Here is a 20,080-nt window from a genome sequence, read left to right on the forward strand (position 1 = left end):
CTTAAACAAGTGCATATAGCAAGAAGTAGAAACTAACCCATTTTAAAAAAATTAAATTAAATTAAATAGCCTATTTCGAATCTGAGAGAAACGAAATAGGGTGGTATGCGAATCAAGACCTGTCCCCATCGATTTCTAAATTTTCTACTAAACAATACACAATTAAAGAAACCATCTGATGCCCAAGCGTTCTCCTAATACATTATCCCCCACAAGTAGAATGCTACATAAAACTACAATACCAACACATCTTGTCACTTACTTGAGAACTAATAAAATTACATGCAAAAGAAAGAGATATCCACATCAAAACTTCTGGCCAAGAAGGGATGGCCTGTAAAAAGCATGGGTTTGTGCAATCGCAATACGATCTCGAGGGTCATTCATGGTCTCATCCCTTAACGCTTGAAGAATAGCCTGTGGTGGAAACTCCCTAAAGATTCACATAAGTAGACAGCATTAAATTTTGCTTCTACTAATAATTCACATTGTCAGAAAGCAATAGATTTATTTTCTGGTCTAATTTCAACCAACTTTATGGAAATGCAATACCTTATTATAAGTATTCTATATAGCATCTTCAAGATAGGGCAAAGCTCAACTGGAGCAATGGGCTCGTTCTCTTCAGGATGTAGGATACTTAAAGAGGGCTGACTTAGCAGCTCAAAAAATGCTTTTACAGCAGAGACCCCCTGCAAAAATAAAAGTAGGAATATCATCAGCAGAGAAGTTACAACAGAGTTGGCCCTGAATCATTTATTGGCACTCTTCCAAGCGGCTAATATAATTTTATTGTGAAAAGACGACGGCCCCCACGTCCTTTCACTAAAAGAGAAAGCAGTCACATGACATACAAATTCATACTCCATGAGTAGTGCAGGGGGTGAAATTGCTCACACAGCACTAGCTGCAATGTGCCCATATTTTAAACAGCCAGTGAAATGAAACTTGAACACAAAAACTAATAGTAAATTAATAAAGAAGTGGATTGCTTATCCCAGGTTAAGCCAAACATAAGAATTGAACGGCAATTGATTTAGCTTTTAATGAAATAATGAATTAGAATTCTGAAACGGATTACCCAGAACAACAGTTTGTAGGGCACAATAGAGGAGGAATTGGTATAAGGAATCCACATATTGGCTTCTATCGTATAGAATTATGTATCTTACATGATCTGCCATTCTACAATTACACATAGTTTGACTTTAACAGTACAGAGTCAATGAGATCCAATAAACAATGAAAGTTTCCAGTTCAAGCTACTCAACAGATGTTCCCCCAGATTTTTTAATATTTCGTCAGGAGAACTTTCAGCAGCCATCAGAATTTTTATTTTATTTTTAAGTACTCTGCAGAATCTGATTAGAATTTTTTTAATTTATAGTTGCAACGACTTGTCGTTAAACTTTATCAATGCAAACAAGGATCAGGCAGGCTTCACATTATATTCAAGTCATGTTTGCAAGTCACACCCCTGATTTCATGAAACAATAATAGTGATATACAAACTTCAATGCATTTGTAAGTATTCAACACTCCTTCCCCTCTCTTCCTGCTTCAACTTCGTAATCCAACCAGTTCTAGTATAATTCTAAAAAGGCTCATGTTTGTTGTTACTTCACCATTATTTAAGGTGATTGAGATCAGTACCTGAATCATACCCTTGCCCTTGATGCTATCACCCATTTCAAGGGTTAACTCCCCTTTGGCCAGCTTTTGTCCATACCATGCATTACGACCTTTCAATAAGGTTACATATGTGTCAGCCAACAAAGGCCCTGCTAGCCTCTCTGGTTCTTCGGCCAACAAATGGGTGATAAATATCATCTCTGATGTACAATGTGCGAAGTATACCGATTTGCTGGTGGCACTCTCATTGGTTAACGCAGCTACCATTCCTGTTAAAGCATAATTCAAAGTTTGATGAATAAATTAAAGCCTTCAAGTATAGCATGATAAAATCACAGGACTAGCATATGAAAGAACATCACAGGATAACATAAAGCAGGACAATCCAAGGCAAGAGGTCACCTTCCAATTGACATGAGATGGAATCAACTAGAGCAGGCAATTAACATGGAAATCTAATTTTATCTGGAAAGTGTCCCTCTCTATATGTATATATATAGATATCATGAATTTGTAATTTTTAGTCCTGAATCTATAGATATATGAGACTTCCTGAATCATTATTTCACATCCACTACAGTACTTAATATGTGCTATATCAAACATGGTAACTTATAGCGTAACTTGTAGCGTCAAAGAGTAATGCCCCTTCAAATGAATGATTGTGGTACCTCTTAGGTTTTATGTGTACTCTCCCAAACCATTTAAATTATGAAAACTACACCACCTATGACTGTACTTAGTATGTGTTAACTTGCATTGCTGTCCAGCCATTAAGGGTTAAATTGAAGAAAACCACCATTTAAATTATGAAAACTACACCACCTAAGACTGTACTTAGTATGTGTTAACTTGCATTGCTGTCCAACCATTAAGGGTTAAATTGAAGAAAACCACCAAATTTCTTAACTTTTATGAAATGCAATTTATGCAATCATATCCATTGTAATTGAAAAAGGTTGACTTTGCTTCTCTTCTATCTTACCAGCTCCAATGGCATACACATTCTTCAATCCGCCCATAACTTCATGAGTAACAAGGTCACCATTGTCCCACACGATGAAGTGGGGCTGCCTTAAAAACTTGGCCAATGGCTTTCTCCACTTTTCAGATCCACATATGCGAGCATTAGCGTATTCATTGTTGTAAATCTCTGAGGCAATATTAGGTCCTCCAAGGTAGAGAATGTTCTCATTTGGAACACCAGCTGCAAAGCACAGTACATATTAGATAAAGACGGATAGCCAGGGTGAAAAAACCTTGCCAAGTAACTAATTAATAGCAGATCTACCCTAATCATACAGGCATTCCATGATGTACGAACTACTATAACTGTATAAGAACAAAAATAAAGATCACTTTCATAATATCAGAGGAAAGCCCACCAAGAATCTCAAGGCCTTCATTCAATTCAAGAGAGGAGTGGCGAGTAGAAGTAGCAACAAACCAAACAATTTCAAGATTAATGAAACTATTATAAAACACACCAAATAACTAAATCAGCATCAAAGAGAAGAGGAATGTTGAGACAGACAGAAAACAACCAAGAAGAATTACTCAAGTAAAAAATAGGTACCAGTGCAAAAATTGCCAACTATTAAAGAAAAACATAGAATCAGTCTTACTTGCTCGATTGATAATTTGAGTGGGTGTAATTATGCGTGGTTCAGGCTCCAATTCAGCCTCGACACCTTTTGAAAGAGAGATGATGACTGGCATTGTTACTCTCTCTTTCCAGTACCTACTAATTTCTTCAAATACCACACGAGTTTCTGTTGATGGCAGCCCATTCACCACAATGTCAGCATCCCACACAGCCTCCTGCAAATTTGTGACAACCTTCAAAGGGCAAAGAGGGGTGTCAATCATATTGATGCAAAACCCATCTTTCAGTAACTCATCTGCATAAAGCGTCCGATCACCTAATCTTGCCTCAACATACTTCAAGTAAGCACACCGCCTAATCAGTCTCCTCAGCACATCTTCCCTTGAATTGATCACTTCAAATAAATGTTCTGCTGTGGCTCTGTCAACAGATCTTCCTGGTCGTCTCCATATTCTTATTTGGACCTTCTCTCTAAAGTGACCATAACTATCTTGCAACATAGCAGCAAAGACACTTCCCCAAGCACCTGCACCAACACCAACTATCCTAAGTGGATCACCTTCTGTTTTGCCCATTAGACATCGAAGCTCATCAAGCTTCTCCTCAACAGAATCATTTGAGTGCTGAATCAACCCATTTGAGTAGGCATTATGGGTCACTGCATCAGAAGTCCCAATCATCTTCTTCTTCTTCTTCTTCTTCCTCCAAATAAACTCAGCTCCAAGAAACTAAAGATTAGCACAGCCAGTTACATGCACAAATGCTCATAGACACTTTAAAAGTTTCCAATATTATCCTCTCCAAGAAGAAAAATGAAAGATTACACTGGCAATGACGATTTCCAAGCTGATCTCTTCTAATTTGGAACAACCCACTTCTGATTTTGTATTTTAGTTTCACACCACCGCCAAATGAACAGCTCAAATCAGAAATCACCTCACAAACATCGAAAAAGCTTTTATTTTTCTTAGGGGATTTTCCGCCAAAATCCAAACAATCCCTCTAATTCAATTTCCAGCTGCCTTTGACCCTAAAGAGAATTCAGATTCTACAACAACAGACAATACCAACAACGATTTACCTCATTGGGTTTTAGAATTTCTTATCCAATCACCACTCACCAACAAACCACATAAGATTGCATTCAAACACGCAAAGCGAAAACATTGAAAAATCAGCCAACAAGTTCGATTATCCACCCACCAAAACCAGTCGATGCAAAAGCGCACTACGCAGACAAAACAAAAGTAAAGGGAAGAAGAAACAAACTGTACTTTGTATTTGCCGGCCGATGCCTCAACGCGGTGAGATCAACTTGGGCTTTGTCTTCTTCTACTCAATATGCAGAAGCGTCTGGAATTTGACACCCTTTTTTTTTTTGTTACAGGGGTTGACAGTAAAGACCAAAAGAGAAAAATCAAGCTAAAAAGCTGGCTTGCTGATGTGGGTTTTGCGTGTGAAATGAGAATGGGGAAAAACGAAGCAAAACTACGTAGATGGATTAACAAAAATCAAAGTAAATAATAGGAAGAACAAGAAATTGCCCGCCGCTCTACTCTACTGGTGGTGGGTGAGAGAGCGTTCGTTTTTCTCCAAGAACAGCTGAGCATGTAATTGTGTCACGTTGTCAAATGTTGGCTGTGCTGTTCGTCAGTCGTCACAAATCCCAGTGTGACATATTCCCTATTTTTCTGTTTTTTTAAAAAAATTTGTAATCATTCCACTTACACTTCATTTTATTTTTAAATAGAAATTTTTATAAAAATGTAACTTATACTTCAATTTCAATTTATCATATTAAAAAAGAATTAATAGAAATATCACTTTAATTTTTCAAAATTCTTGATTTCCATCTAATATTATGGTCCAATTTTTCATCTATTTTAAAGATATTTTAGTTTTTCTTTTAAAGGGTATTTTAAAAATAAAAAAATCATTATAAAAAAAAAATTGTATATCTTTTAAACAATTAAAATTTAAAATATATATATATATTTCTCACCTTCTCCCATCTCTTGTGCGCCACCAACGACTTCAACCAACTGTGGGAACTTAATAAAATCAAACCCTAGGTCAAATAATTCTTACCATTTGCGGATTTTTTGACCAAATTGGGAGTCAATCAACCTAATTAGGAGTTACTCAATTTAATTGGAAATTATCCAATTAAATTGAACGTTACCTAATTAGGTTGAGATTTGATTTGGTTAATTACCACAATCCCCAATTAAATGAGAAGCTACCTAATTGAATCGGGATTTGATTTGATACCTACCACAATTAGGGATTTGATTTACCCTAATAAATCAAATCCCTAATTAAATCAAATCAATCCCAAAAAGGGGAGGAATAATTCCCTTCCATCTACGGAATTATTCCTCAGAAACCCTAGCCTCCGAGACTACTATAAAAGCATAGCCACACACAATGGTTGAGGTACGTGAGAATTACTACTAAAATCTCTACAGAAAATTCCTCTCAAACCCTAGCCACCTCTTCTCTTTCTCTCTTTTACATAAGTCTCCGGCCGCCCGATTTATATTATAAACACATCCCATATCCTATTTTAGCTATCGTTTCTCTAAAGACCGATTGAACTGACTTAGGCATCGGAGGGCCTTTGGCCGACACCCCCCGGGTGTGGTCTTTTACTCCGATCTGTTTTGCAGGGAGAAAGAGAGGCGGAGAAGACGAAGGAATCTTGGGCGAATATTCTCCCGTGAGATTATTTGCACAAACAAATTGGTGCTTTCATTGAGAGCGCGAGTTATACTCAACGCGTGCTCAAGGAATCCGTTCCTCCTATTTTTCAATCCACCAAAGCCTTCCAAACAACCATGGTTGGAAGTAAGAAGACGAGAGGCAAAGCCGCCGCGATGGCTAGATCCGCGACGACCCAAAGCCACTCCACTCACGATCCCGCGATCGACATGGTGGCACCGCCACCTCTCACCACCGTACCGGCCACCGCCGCCGAACATGGTGGAACTTCCCATCAAGATGGACTCGCTACTACCGCCGACCTAGGGCCGGTCTTGGAGCAACTCCAAGCATTCCCTCCATTGCCTCCACAAGCGACGCACGCTCCTGCATACACCGCCAATGAAAACCTAGCCCGTGTGCAGTTGGGCTCCACACACTTCTCTCCTCCCGATCCACGAAGTCAAGCAGACCTTAATCTAAGAGTCGACCAGCTAGCTCAGAGAATGGATGACCAAAGCAATCTAATGAGGCAGCTCATCAACCAAATAAGTTTTGCTCAAAACCTTGGCCTTGGACAACCGGGCGAGGAGAGAAGGATGGACGAACGCGCCAGCAGACGACTCGACGTTCGTGCCCGCTTGGGCCCGCAAGGAGATGTACATCAAAGGCTAGGCCCCCAAGGAGGTCAGCCAAACAACCATCGCAATGAGGATCGCGAAGAAAAGTGCTCAGCTGTCAACTCACAGAGAAGCGCTCTCGAAAGGCTAGGCCCCCAGGGAGGCCAGTTGGACAACCCTCACAATGAGGACCATGAGGAAAGACGCTCCGTTACTCACTCTCAAAGAACCAATTCTCGTCGACAAGCTACAGAGAATCTTTCGCAGGCGCAGTCCACCAACACTCCAACTAGGCAGCCCAGGCGAGAAGGTCGACCCTCGGAGGACAATGAGGAAGTCAGTCAATATCGTAGAGGTCGCCAACGTAACCGACTAGCAATGTGCGCAGAGGACGTTGAGAAGCTCATGAATGACCGACTTCGAGACTTGAAGACCGGGGGAAGCTTCGAGGATTCACTACGTAAGGAGATGGACCAGGTGAGCTCTACGCCTTTCACCCTCGATATCGAGCAGGCCGCTCACCCGAAGCGATTCTCGACGCCCTCGTTCATACACTTCAAAGGGGATTCCGATCCCGGGAGCCACTTAAAACACTTCAAAAGTGTTATGATCCTCCACCAGGCTGACGACGCGCTAATGTGCAAGGTGTTTACGATAACCTTGCGAGGAGCAGCCCAAGACTGGTTCCACACCCTACCATCCAGGTCGATCAGCAGCTTCAAGGAGCTAGCTTACGTCTTCACCAAAGAATACACCTCTTACCGGACAATCAAGAAAAATCCCGACCACCTGTACAACCTGCGCAAGAAGTCTGACGAATCCCTTCGAGATTACATCAAGAGATTCAAGGCAGAAAAGGCGAACATTGTAGGATGTGACGACCGAATCGCGTCCTCCGTTTTCAAGAAAGGCTTTCCAGCTGAGCACGACTTGTACCGCGAGCTGACTATCACTCCCAGCCAGACTCTGGCAGAGGTCTACGCGACCGCGGAACGCTACGCGCTCTGGGATGACGACCGAATCGCCGCAAAGAAGTCTACAAAGCAGGAAGATCAGCCAACTAAGCAGGCAGGCCAAAGAGGCGACGGATTTAACAACCGGAACAAAGACAAGCGCAGGTCGCACCCACAAGGGGAGGCTACGGCAGGAGAGAACTACACAAAGTTCACCATCCCCATACATCAAATCTTAGCCCAAGTGAAGAACAAACCTTGGGTAAGAAGACCACCACCCTTGAAGGGAAATCCGGACAAGAGGGACACTAGTAAATACTGTGCCTTCCATGGGACGCACGGACACACGACGAACAACTGCTTCGCTTGGAAAGCGCATCTTGAAGAACTCGTGAGAGAAGGCCACTGCACTGAATTCGTTGCGAAGCAGGCCATCCAACGGATTGAAGATCGAGACACCGCCAAGGAGCCGCCTCAGAAGGTCATAAGGATTAACACAATCCTAGCCGACTCCGAGGAGTCTGGGCTGACCAGCAAGGAAAAGAAGAGGAAGATCAAACAGGCCACTGTGATCTCCCAAGTCTCGACCGACCTTCCACTAGCAGAAGACGATCCTGTGATCGGCTTCCAAAAGAAAGATCTGAACGGCCTCGACATGCCACATAACGACGCCCTTGTCATCAGCATTCAAATCGCTCAGGCCATGGTCGACCGAATCCATGCAGACGAGGGCAGCGCAGCCAATATCCTACAACTGGCGGTCATCCAACAGATGGGCTTGGAGACAAAGATCAACAAGTTAGCTAGATCGCTGACTGGCTTTAATGGTGCGACAACGGTTACCGTGGGCACGATAGACCTCGACGTCTACTCCCCACCTGTGATCAGCCTGCAAACATTCATGGTCATTAATGAGGTCTCACCCTACAACGGCATCCTGGACAGACCATGGATTGGCAAGATCAATGCCATCACCCCCGCCACACATCAGAAAATTCGGTACCCAATCCCTGGGGGCGGTGTCGGCCAAATCAACAGCGATCAAGCAATAGCGAGGAAATGCTCCGCCCAAGGGCTGAAGAAAGGCAAACAAGCTCAGTTTCTTCCTGTGAGCCAGGCAGGTCTGGAAGAGGTAGAGCAACCGAATCATGCTATCTTATAGCAATCAAAGCGTCAGGACCAAGCCGAGGAAATTCGTCCAGAGGTCTTTCCGGAAGAAGGATGGAAACCCGAGGAGGACGTCGAGTTAATACCCTTGGATCCTGACCAGCCAGACAGGAAAGCGCGGATCGGCTCGCGCTTAAGCCCAAAAGAAAAGGTGGAGCTTACCACATTCCTCCATAGCAACAAAGACATGTTCGCATGGTCGCCATCAGACATGCCTGGCATCGACCCAAACATCATCTGTCATCGGCTCCACGTCAACCCCGCGTGCAAGCCAGTGGCGCAGAAGAGACGCAACTTCGCACCCGAGCGAGTCGCTATCATCGAAGCCGAGATTAACAAACTCCTAGCTGCCGGCTTCATCGAAGAGGTCTCCTACTCAGAATGGCTTGCCAACGTTGTCTTGGTGGCAAAACAAGAAAAGGGCAAATGGAGAGTTTGCGTCGATTACACAGACCTCAGCAAAGCATGCCCTAAAGACAACTTCCCATTGCCGAGAATCGACCTACTCATGGATTCCACTTCTGGCAATCAGCTGCTCAGCTTCATGGACGCCTACTCCGGCTATAACCAAATCCTGATGCACGAGGATGATAAGGCGAAAACTTCTTTCATCATCGAGAGAGGGACTTACTGCTACAAGGTCATGCCCTTTGGGCTGAAGAACGCCGGAGCAACCTATCAAAGGCTTGTAAATAAAATCTTCAAGGAGTAGATCGGCAAAACTATGGAGGTCTACGTGGATGACATGCTGGTCAAAGCCCCAAAACGTGCAGATCACATTGGAAATCTTGCTGAGTCATTCAGCTTGCTCCGCCAGTATCGCATGAAGTTGAATCCAAGTAAATGCACGTTTGGTGTATCCTCCGGCCGATTCTTGGGATACCTAGTCACACAACGAGGTATCGAGGCACACCCACGCCAAATCAAAGCCATTCTCGAGATGAAATCGCCCTCAACGGTGAAGGAAATACAAAGTCTGACGGGCAGAGCAGCGGCACTCAACCGATTCCTCTCGAGATCAACTGACAAGTGCAGACCATTCTTCAAAGCTTTGAAGAAAGGACAAAGAGACAAATGGGACGAGGAGTGCGAAGTAGCTTTCCAGAGTCTGAAGGCTTACCTCGCCTCACCTCCTCTGCTCTCAAAACCAGTCCCTGGTGAGGACTTGTTTGTATACCTAGCAGTGTCCAACTCAGCTATTAGTTCAGCTCTCATCCGAGAAGAGCTGGGGGCCCAACATCCGGTATTCTACACGTCAAAAGCTCTCCTCGATGCAGAAACTCGCTACCCGAAGTTGGAGAAACTTATTTTGGCTATTGTAGTTTCTGCGAGAAAGCTGCGACCCTACTACCAAGCTCATCGAGTCATCGTCATGACCGACTTTCCTTTGAGATCAATCCTCCACAGCCCTGATGCTTCTCAGCGACTCATGAAGTGGGCTATAGAGCTAAGCCAATATGACCTCCTCTACCGGCCAAAAACTGCAATAAAAGCCCAGGCTTTAGCAGACTTCGTCGTAGAATTCACCCCGTCAGCCGAAAAAGAGAAGTTGGTCAACCAAAAGAAGGAAAGTTCAGAAGCAGACGGGACCTCCGCAGAACCTAGCCAACCCAGAGACATGTGGCAGTTGCGCGTAGACGGAGCGTCGAACCAAAAAGGAGCTGGAGCAGGGGTCGTCATCACCACTCCGGATGGAACCCTGTTGGAGCAAGCTATTACGCTTGGCTTTCCGGCTCGAACAACGAGGCAGAATACGAGGCATTGCTCGCCGGCCTACGCTTGGCAAAAGGGCTCGCAATCAAAAAGCTAGCCATCTACTCAGACTCACAATTGATCACGAATCAAGCCTCAGGTGAATACATGGCAAAGCACCCAAGGATGATCTTGTACCTTGATAAAGTCCAAGAGCTGTTGAAGGCATTTCCCACCTTCACCATCCAACAAGTGCCCCGGGCAGAGAACGCTCATGCAGACGCACTAGCAAGCCTAGGATCAGCGCTGGATACCCAGTTCAGATACTCCATCCCAGTCGAACACCTTGACCGACCAAGCATTGAAGAAATAGAGCTAATCGATACCATGCAGATTGACGAGGACCCCAGTTGGCAAGACCCCATCATCGGCTATTTGACGAATGGAAACCTGCCAACGGACAAGTCCGAAGCTAGAAAAGTCCAGCAGAAGGTCGCGAGATACTACATGCACGGCAACAAGCTCATCCGCAGATCGTACTCCGGCCCACATCTCACCTGCATAAAGTACCCTCAGACACTTGAGGTTCTTTGCAAAATTCACGACGGCGAGTGTGGCAACCACTATGGGGGCAGGTCGCTCGCCCAAAAAGCTCTAAACATAGGCTACTTCTGGCCTACCATGCGTCACGACTCCTCTGAATATGTCAAGAAGTGTGATCGCTGTCAGTGATACAAGCCAATCCCTAATCTGCCTGCCGAAGTCTATCATCCGCAAAACAGTCCATGGCCGTTTATGCAATGGGCCATCGACCTAGTGGGTCCCTTGCCACCAGCGCCCGCCAAGAAAGAAATGATGATCGTCGCCACCGACTACTTTACTAAATGGATCGAGGCCGAAGCTCTATCCTATACTAAAGAAGCCGATGTAGAGCGATTCATCTGGAAAAACATCATCTGCCAGTTTGGCTGCCCACAATCACTAGTTACAGACAATGGCTCGCAATTCATCGGCAAGCAGATCAATGCCTTCTTCAAAAAGTACGGCATCAAGCAGCATCTATCTACCCCAAGATATCCTCAAGGCAACGGCCAGGCCGAGGCATCCAATAAAATAATATTGGACTGTCTAAAGAAGAGATTAGAAGACGCTAAAGGAAAATGGGTGGATGAACTCCTCGGAGTACTATGGGCTTATCGCACCACCAAACGAAGATCGACTGGTGAAACCCCATTCTCCCTCGCCTATGGAACAGAAGCGATCATACCACCTCACATCACTGTCCCCTCCATAAGCTTGGAAGTGGGCAGTGTTGATCAGAACTCCGAGCAGATGAGGCTCAACCTCGACTTACTTGAAGGCGAACGTGAGAAGACCATTATCCGGGTCGCCTCCTATCAGCAGCAGTTGAAGTCTTACCATGATAAAAGAGCTAAGGTCAGACAGTTTCAACCAGGCGACCTCGTGCTAAGAAAGGCTTTCATTACTACACCGAGGCAAGGGTCGAAAAAGATGAATCCTAACTGGGAGGGTCCTTACAAGATCAGCCGGTCTGGGGGTAGAGGAAGCTACACACTCGACACTATGGAGGGGAAGGAAATACCACGACAATGGAATGCTCACCATCTTCGAAAGTATTATCCATAGCACCTCCTCATGGCTGCTAGAAGTTCTAAGTTTTGTACCAAGTTGTTTCCATTTTCGAATAAAGGACTATAATCTTATGAATATCAATATAAGTTCAGTTTCTCATTCCTAAATGTCTCATCTGCCCACAAAACACAACATTTGCCCATAAGCAGCGTCCTTCGGGAGACGCAGGGTACGCCAGGAATTTCCTAAGGGAGATATCCAGGTTCCTATCCGTCTCCTAAGGGAGGCAAGATGGTCACGCATTTGCCCATAAGCAGCGTCCTTCGGGAGACGCAGGATACGCCAGGAATTTCCTAAGGGAGATATCCAGGTTCCTATCCGTTTCCTAAGGGAGGCAGGATAGTCACACAGTTGCCCATAAGGAGCGTCCTAAGGGAGACGCATGGCGACGACTAAAAGCGTCCGTTTGGAGACGCAGCCCGCTAAAAAAGCGTCCTAAGGGAGACGCAAGGTGCGCCAGGAGTTTCTTAAAAGGGGGTCCCATGTTTCCTGCGGGAAATATCCAGGTTCCTATCCGTTTCCTAAGGGAGGCAGGATAGTCACACAGTTGCCCATAAGGAGCGTCCTAAGGGAGACGCAGGGCGACGACTAAAAGCGTCCGTTTGGAGACGCAGCCCTCTAAAAAAGTGTCCTAAGGGAGACGCAGGGTGCGCCAGGAGTTTCTTAAAAGGGGGTCGCCATGCTTCCTGCGGGAAATATCCAGGTTCCTATTCGTTTCCTAAGGGAGACAGGATAATCATGTAGTTGCTCATAAGTAGCGTCCTACGGGAGACGCAAGGAGACGACCAAGGCATCCTACGGGATGTGCAGAATACACCCGGAGTCTCTCAAGGGGGACCCTGGTGCTTGCCAACTTCCTAAAGGGAATCATCCTACGGGATGTGCAGAACACACCCGGAGTCTCTCAAGGGGGACCCTGGTGCTTGCCAACTTCCTAAGGGGAGTCATCTTAGGGGATGTGCAGAACACACCCGGAGTCTCTCAAGGGGGACCCTGGTACTCGCCAACTTTCTAAGGGAAATCATCCTAGAGATGTGCAGAACACACCCGGAGTCTCTCAAGGGGGACCCTGGTGCTCGCCAACTTCTTAAGGGGAATCATCCTACGGATATGCAGTGCATGTCCGGAGTCCTTCAAAAGGGACCCTGGTACTCACAAATCTCCAAAGGAGGACGTGCAATCAACACATAGGTTGGTTACTCATGCAGTTCACAAGTCAAATATGCAAGTTGAAGTTGGAAAATGTAACTGAAATTTCCATAACAAACAGACCAACCGGCCAAGTTTAACAAAAAGAAGATGGTCAAATAAAGACCAATTATTCTAAACAAAAAAGCAAACTACAAAAGCTGAAAAGAAACAAAAAAGAGTCTTCGTCTACTTGGAGACACCAGCAGAAGACTTTTAAGCAGCGGCCTCTTCGGCATCCACTTGGCTAGCTACGTCGTCAGCAACTCCATCTGCCTGAACCGTGACATCTGCCACCATCTCGTCTACTGCGTCTACCTCTGCTTCATCCTCTCCGGTTACCTACTCTTCAAATCCCCCTTCCATAGGGGGTGAGTCGGGGCAAAGCATCTCGATGTCTACATCGTCAATCGCATACAAGGAATCAGTCCCATTTGCGCAATGCAGGTAGCCCAACTTGTACGCATCTATGGTGGCTTCAGACTTGGATTCTTTGGCAGACTTATGATAGGCATGAAACCTAGCCAGGAGTTTGTCATAGCTAAGGGAGATGTCCGCATTCTTACGCTCAAGACGAAAGAAGGCATCTTTTCGACTAGCCAAATCAGCAGCGGAAAAGTTGAGCTCGGAATCCTTCTCGGTAAGGGAGTTTTTCAGCCCAGATATCATCGCCCTTAAATCAGACGTCTTCTTCTCATAGCGGGTCTGCTCGGCGGAAAGCTGGCTGGCCAATTCAGCATTCTTCTTCTCCAACCCGCTGAGCTGGGCAGAAGAGGGGGCAACAGCAGATGAGTTTCGAATAGTCTCAGCAACAAAAATCAGTCCCTTTTGAATCAGATGGAATGACGTTTCCCTTTGTTTTTCCAAGGAAAGACACGAGAAAGTGCCAAGATCGCCAGCCTGACGGATGTGATCGACCAACTCAGCACAGGACGACGGATTTGATAGGAAGTTCGTCTTGAGCAGATCAGATACGCATACATCCCCTACAGAGCTAGGCTTGTTCACCTTAGGACCAACTGCCGACGTGGAGGAAGAACCCTTAACCCGGGCAGATGACTCTCTCATCTTCTTAGCCTCCGCTAACTTCATCTCCAAAGGAGTCAATAATGCTGGATCATGAGCAGACCTCCCGTTTCGATCTCCATCTTTTGACCGATGCAGATGACTTGAACTTCTAGGAGGAATGTCTGCGTCTCTTTGACGCTCGACAGAACTAGGTCGGGCACGAGCCGTTTCACGAAACATATCATGGTTGTCGAGCGTGTCAGCAGGAGACTCGGGTGGAACACCCCGAATACCGCGCATACCACCAACCTTCGTGCTATCTGCACCCACAAGATGCTTGACCCTGGTAGATGATGAGGGAGCAGACCCCACTTGAGGCTTCTCAGCAGAAGGAAGCCTTGGTTTCTTCCTCGATGGAGACCCATCCTTCGCATGCGAAGAAGTAGCTTCACCTCTTGAAGATTTGGCAGCAACTTTTCTCTTTGAGAGAGATTCAGCAGAACATTCTTCCTGTCCGCCAAGCAGATCATCAGGGTCAGGGCTGTTCTGCTTCCACCTTTCGACGTCCTCGACAGGGGGCAAGCCACCGTCTTCCTCCCGGTACTCACTCAACAGCCAGCGCCACTCGCGAAACCTTAGAGGGATGTTCAAAGCACGACGGACCTTAGCCATGTCCGGCCTAAGCTCCAATTGCTTGCTAATGTCACTCACTGCAAGCAGAAGACAGAAGTTAGTTAGCCACACTTCAAGAAATTCAAATGAAAGGAGCGCATCAAAAATTGCAAAGAGACATACCATCGCAATAGGTGATGGGAACAAGTGGGCCATCACCAACGTCGCCTTCCCACCGTCCGCTGACCTCCAACACGTCGTCATGCCAAGCGTGATCCCCTTGACTAAGACTGTTAAACAGCTTGGCCTTGTAGACGCGAACTTGGGCATACTGCTCGAAGTGCCTCACTTTGAAGAAATAAAAGAACTCTCGCACCGTCAGCTCCAACATGAAGAAACGACTCAGATTCTTGAAGCACATGATCGCCCGGTAAGAATTTGGAGTACACTGGCTCGGAGCACACCCCATGGCGCAGAACACCTCCTTGAAAAGCTTTGACAACGGGAATTTGAAGCCCAAGGAGAAGTAAAAAGGACGGAAGGTGATGATCCTAGCATCAAGATCATTCGCATCCACCAAAGGCTCGTTGTCCTTCCGAGACTTCAATAGCTTAACCCGCACGTCATCTGGAATGGCAGACGCATAAGCAGCTCGCCACTTTTGGAATTGAGCATCAGTCGTGACGCGATGCAAGTTGGCCACAAACTTCTTGCTATGCACTATGGAGCCTCCCCATAAATACAAAGGGACTTGAGAACTTGGAGTCTTGCTACCATCTCCGGAAGACATGGTTGATCAACAAGTAGCTGCAAAAAGAAAAAAAAAATTCTACATGTTAGAATGCAAAAAAAAAAGAAAAAAGACAGCAGCAGCAACAAAACAAAAAATTTTAAGCTGCTTGGATCAGCCCAGGGAATCGGCCCAGCAGCACACAGCCCAGCAGGAGTCGTCCAACTCGCATCTCAGCCCAGCACGAATCAGGAGGCCCATCGACTTCATCTAGCGGCGGCCCACCTCGCTCCAACCCAGCGCTCTTCTTCCGCCTGGCCCGCCCGCTCCGCACGCGCAGCCCGCGCCCAGCGCGAAGGCCCAGCTCAAGCCCACCTCGCTCCAGCCCAGCTCCACTTCTCCCAGCGCTAGCCCAGCACGCATTCAGCTCCAATGCAAGGCCTCATGCCACCTGGTTCAAGCTCCTGGCCCAGCTCCTCCAAACCTCCAGCTCGAGCCCAAGAGTGTAGCCACAATCCATGCAAGGCCAGCCCTTGCGCACCTGTTCTACCCTTGCGCACCAAGCTCGCCAGCAGCAGGCACGCCTCTAAGTTGAACCCAAGCTTGCACCTCTTGCTGCCATCTTGGCTCACCAGTGCACACCAACCTGCTGACCTCCCATTCAGCTCCCCACATCGACTAGAAGGCATGATCCAAGCTGCCAAAAATCGGAACAAAGACAAAAAAATATATGACCCAAGTCTAATTACCTTGGGTGTGCGGTGGAGACAAGAACTCAAGAACAACGGAAAAAATTCTCCAAAAGCTTACTCTCTCTCACTAATGAAATCGGAATGGATTTTGGATGTGAAAAATAAATTGGAGGAGCCCTACATTTATAAGGATAAAAATTCCTTGACCTACAAGGAATCGCAAATTCTTTCCAACCTAGGAGTTCATAAAATTAGCAAGTCAAACACCTCCTCTACGCAGGAGCCCAAGTCCACAAAGGAAGCCCAGTTACAGCTGGACAGCCCAACGGATAAATTACATCTCCTACATGCCACCATGCGCCATGCAGAAGCTGGGGGGCATTTGTGGGAACTTAATAAAATCAAACCCTAGGTCAAATAATTCCTACCATTTGGGGATTATTTGACCAAATTGGGAGTCAATCAACCTAATTAGGGGTTACTCAATTTAATTGGAAATTATCCAATTAAATTGAACGTTACCTAATTAGGTTGAGATTTGACTTGGTTAATTACCACGATCTCCAATTAAATGAGAAGCTACCTAATTGAATCGGGATTTGATTTGATACCTACCACAATTAGGGATTTGATTTACCCTAATAAATCAAATCCCTAATTAAATCAAATCAATCCCAAAAAGGGGAGGAATAATTCCCTTCCATCTACGGAATTATTCCTCAGAAACCCTAGCCTCCGAGACTACTATAAAAGCATAGCCACACACAATGGTTGAGGTACGTGAGAATTACTACTAAAATCTCTACAGAAAATTCCTCTCAAACCCTAGCCACCTCTTCTCTTTCTCTCTTTTACATAAGGCTCCGGCCGCCCGATTTATATTATAAACACATCCCGTATCCTATTTTAGCTATCGTTTCTCTAAAGATCGATTGAACTGACTTAGGCATCGGAGGGCCTTTGGCCAACACCCCCCGGGTGTGGTCTTTTACTCCGATCTGTTTTGCAGGGAGAAAGAGAGGCGGAGAAGACGAAGGAATCTTGGGCGAATATTCTCCCGTGAGATTATTTGCACAAACACCAACCTCGCCCAACTAGAAATCCATTCCACCATACCTCTTCATTGCCTCTTCCTCCATTCCCCTTTCCCTATTTCCCTTCCTACTTCTCTCTCTACCATGGAACACTTACCCTACACACACAAATTCCCTCAACCCACCCAAACTGAGTCCACATTTTTCTTCTTCTTTTTTCGTTTTGGTATTTTTCCATTTGCATATTGAAAACTTGTGGAAGGATAGCTACCAAACTAACAATTCGGTAGCCTACGTAATAGATGGTGACCAAGCAAACTTTAGATCCTTCAATAGCAACACAGTGGTGTAAGTTAATGAAACTATGAAGACAAGAAAGGGTTGGATTTTGGGTGGGAAGCTTAAGTAGTTTTAAATCAGGTATTTGAAAATTTTCAGACATGCTCAGTCAACACCATAAAAAAAGTTATACATGCTCAGAGAGAGAGAGAGAGAGAGAGAGAGAGAGAGAGAGAGAGAGAGAGAAGAGGGGGCTCCTGTGCAATGTGTTTTGGGGGTGGGTGAGGTGGGGTTGGGAGCGAAAAGCCCTTTCTATTTTATTTGGTTTGCTCAAGGTAATGGGGTTCTTATATCTGTCGATCGTCTCACCTTGATTTGAGTTCCATTAATCTCACTTCACCAAAGAAATTTAATTTACTTGGAGAAATGATGTATTGCAGAAAAAGTAATTGTCGTGAAGATAACCTATGATCTACAACCGACGAGATGCTTTGATTGAATTGAAATCCTCTCATATGATTTCAGGTTGTTTCATTAGATCTGTAACCAAACTTTAGTCTTTATGTTTCCCACATATTTAAGTGATAACATGTTTGAAGCGATTTATGAGTGCGGGGTGGTTGTCTGGGCTTAGAGCATCCACAACGTGAGGGTGTATAATGAGGTGTATGTTAAATATACACCATTTGTGATCGGAATAACCCACAATGGAGAGGTGCAAACGAGTGTAAATTTGCATCGCCACCATGAGATGCAAATTTAGATGCACATATACATCTTTTTTTACATCTCTTGCAGGTGGGACCTACATGAGAAAATGTAAGAAAAAGTAGACAAAAGTGGGACCTACAGCAGAAAAGGTGAAAGAAATTAATTATACATCTTTAGATTTACATTTTCTCCACTGGAGCAAAAATCACATTTACAATCTCCGGAGGTGTAAAAGGGATGTAAAAGTGGCTTTACACCCCTGGGTAGCGGTGGGGTTTTGGTTTCTTGTTTAATTTTTAGTTTTCTTGGAATTTTGTTTGTGACGCGGTGGTCAAAGGTGCTGTGAAGGCGAGCAATGAGAGGAAGAACACATTCTCATAAGAATGTGTTCCATGTTGATTCACTTTTTTGTTTAAGTTAAATTAATATATCATGCCGTGAAAAAAATAAAACAAAATGTATTCTTTTCTGAGCCCTTAGATTAAATCCAAAGGTGGGTGGGGTTCAAGAGAACGAGACTCTAATTTTAAATTAAAGTTAACACTGTTGGATTTGAAGTCAAGTAAAAGAACGCGTGTCAAGCGAATAAAGAGGGACATTTAGTGATACCAAATTTGGCTCTGCTGTTGGTGGGGTTGGAGTGGGGCAGAAAGGAAGAGAGATTTTTTTCTCTATTTTTTTTCTTGAAAATTAAAAGACTAAAAATACCCTTTAAAATGGATGAAAAATTTGATGGTGTCAAAGCCAAATGATAAATCATGGATCTTGAAAAATTATGATGACATTTCTCTTAAAAAAAATTTTAATGTGACAAATTGAAACTGTGGTATAAGTTCAGATGAAATTTCTACAAAAAGCCATTTTTAATACATTTTAATATTTTTTTTTGTTCTTTCTCTTTCCTATTATACCCTTACACTAAATTAAGGTTTTTATAAATGCAATTAAGAAAAGTTAACTGAAAAAAAAGTATCATCGATAATAAACACAATCTCTATACAAAATTCAAGCAAATTAAACCATATTTAACTTGTGTTTCTGTTTGGAGGTGGGAAAATTCACCCGGGCACCTTGGAATTGCTGCCGGGCTTTGAGGATTGATCACGGCTGGGCTGGGGTCTTGCAATAAGGCAGTTGAAACTTGGAGAAATTAGTCGGGCTAGGAAATGAAAGAGTGCGGCCGGATTTGGAGTTGGTGAAGTCGCGGCTGGGGGTTGAGTCCCAGGGCACGGCCGGAAGAGCTAGGATGTGAAATGCGGCCGGAGTTTGATGGATGGAGCCCAAGTAGTGTGGCCGAAATTTTGAGGCTGGTGCCCAGTTTTTTCGCAACCAGAGGCGTGAGGCGCTGCAAGGATTTCTACAACCGGGCCCTTGGGCTTTTTGGCCTCTAGAGCGGCGGGATTTGTTGGGATATAGCGGTCGGGTGAGCTGGAGAAAATGGTGGGACTACATTCGAAGTACAGATGGATAGGAAGGCTGGGCTATGCTCGAATGCGGCCAGAGGTGCTCAAATAGGATACGCCCAATTCTCAAGAGATGCGTCCGGGTTTTCGAATGATAGCTACGATCGGGATCTTTGGTTTGAAAATAGTTGCAGTCGGGGTTTTGTTTCATGCTAGAGATGTGAAGGGTTTCTTGCGGCTGGAGTATTTGATCTCTTTGCAAATTGGGTTGCAAGTTTTTGGGTTGGAATCCAATTGTGTTATTACATATATATATATATATATATATATATGAATGAATGCAAGTTGCGGCTGGAGTCTTTGGGGGTTTGCAAGACAAATAAATGAATGTGCATGTGCG

General features: G+C 44.9%; 1 protein-coding gene across 1 annotated transcript; it reads right to left on the reverse strand.

Annotated features, from left to right (window-relative positions):
• Positions 29–4,906, reverse strand: LOC18785847 (probable glycerol-3-phosphate dehydrogenase [NAD(+)] 1, cytosolic). Its single transcript, XM_007217909.2, has 5 exons — positions 3,258–4,906; positions 2,618–2,839; positions 1,654–1,901; positions 553–692; positions 29–433 (listed from the first exon to the last, which is right to left on the reverse strand). The coding sequence occupies exons 1-5, from the start codon at positions 3,916–3,918 to the stop codon at positions 307–309; spliced, it is 1,398 nt and encodes a 465-aa protein (XP_007217971.1). The 5' UTR covers positions 3,919–4,906; the 3' UTR covers positions 29–306.

Source organism: Prunus persica, chromosome G2 (assembly GCF_000346465.2).
Source record: "Prunus persica cultivar Lovell chromosome G2, Prunus_persica_NCBIv2, whole genome shotgun sequence".
Classification (NCBI taxonomy): Eukaryota; Viridiplantae; Streptophyta; class Magnoliopsida; order Rosales; family Rosaceae; genus Prunus; species Prunus persica.

Excerpts from the sequence above, each read along its gene's own strand:
- LOC18785847 (XM_007217909.2), bottom strand. The coding sequence starts at position 3,918 with ATGATTGGGACTTCTGATGCAGTGACCCATAATGCCTACTCAAATGGG. Across the intron at positions 1,902-2,617 it reads TGTGTATGCCATTGGAGCTG|GAATGGTAGCTGCGTTAACC; the intron begins GTAAGATAGAAG and ends ATGCTTTAACAG. Across the intron at positions 693-1,653 it reads AGGGCAAGGGTATGATTCAG|GGGGTCTCTGCTGTAAAAGC; the intron begins GTACTGATCTCA and ends TTATTTTTGCAG.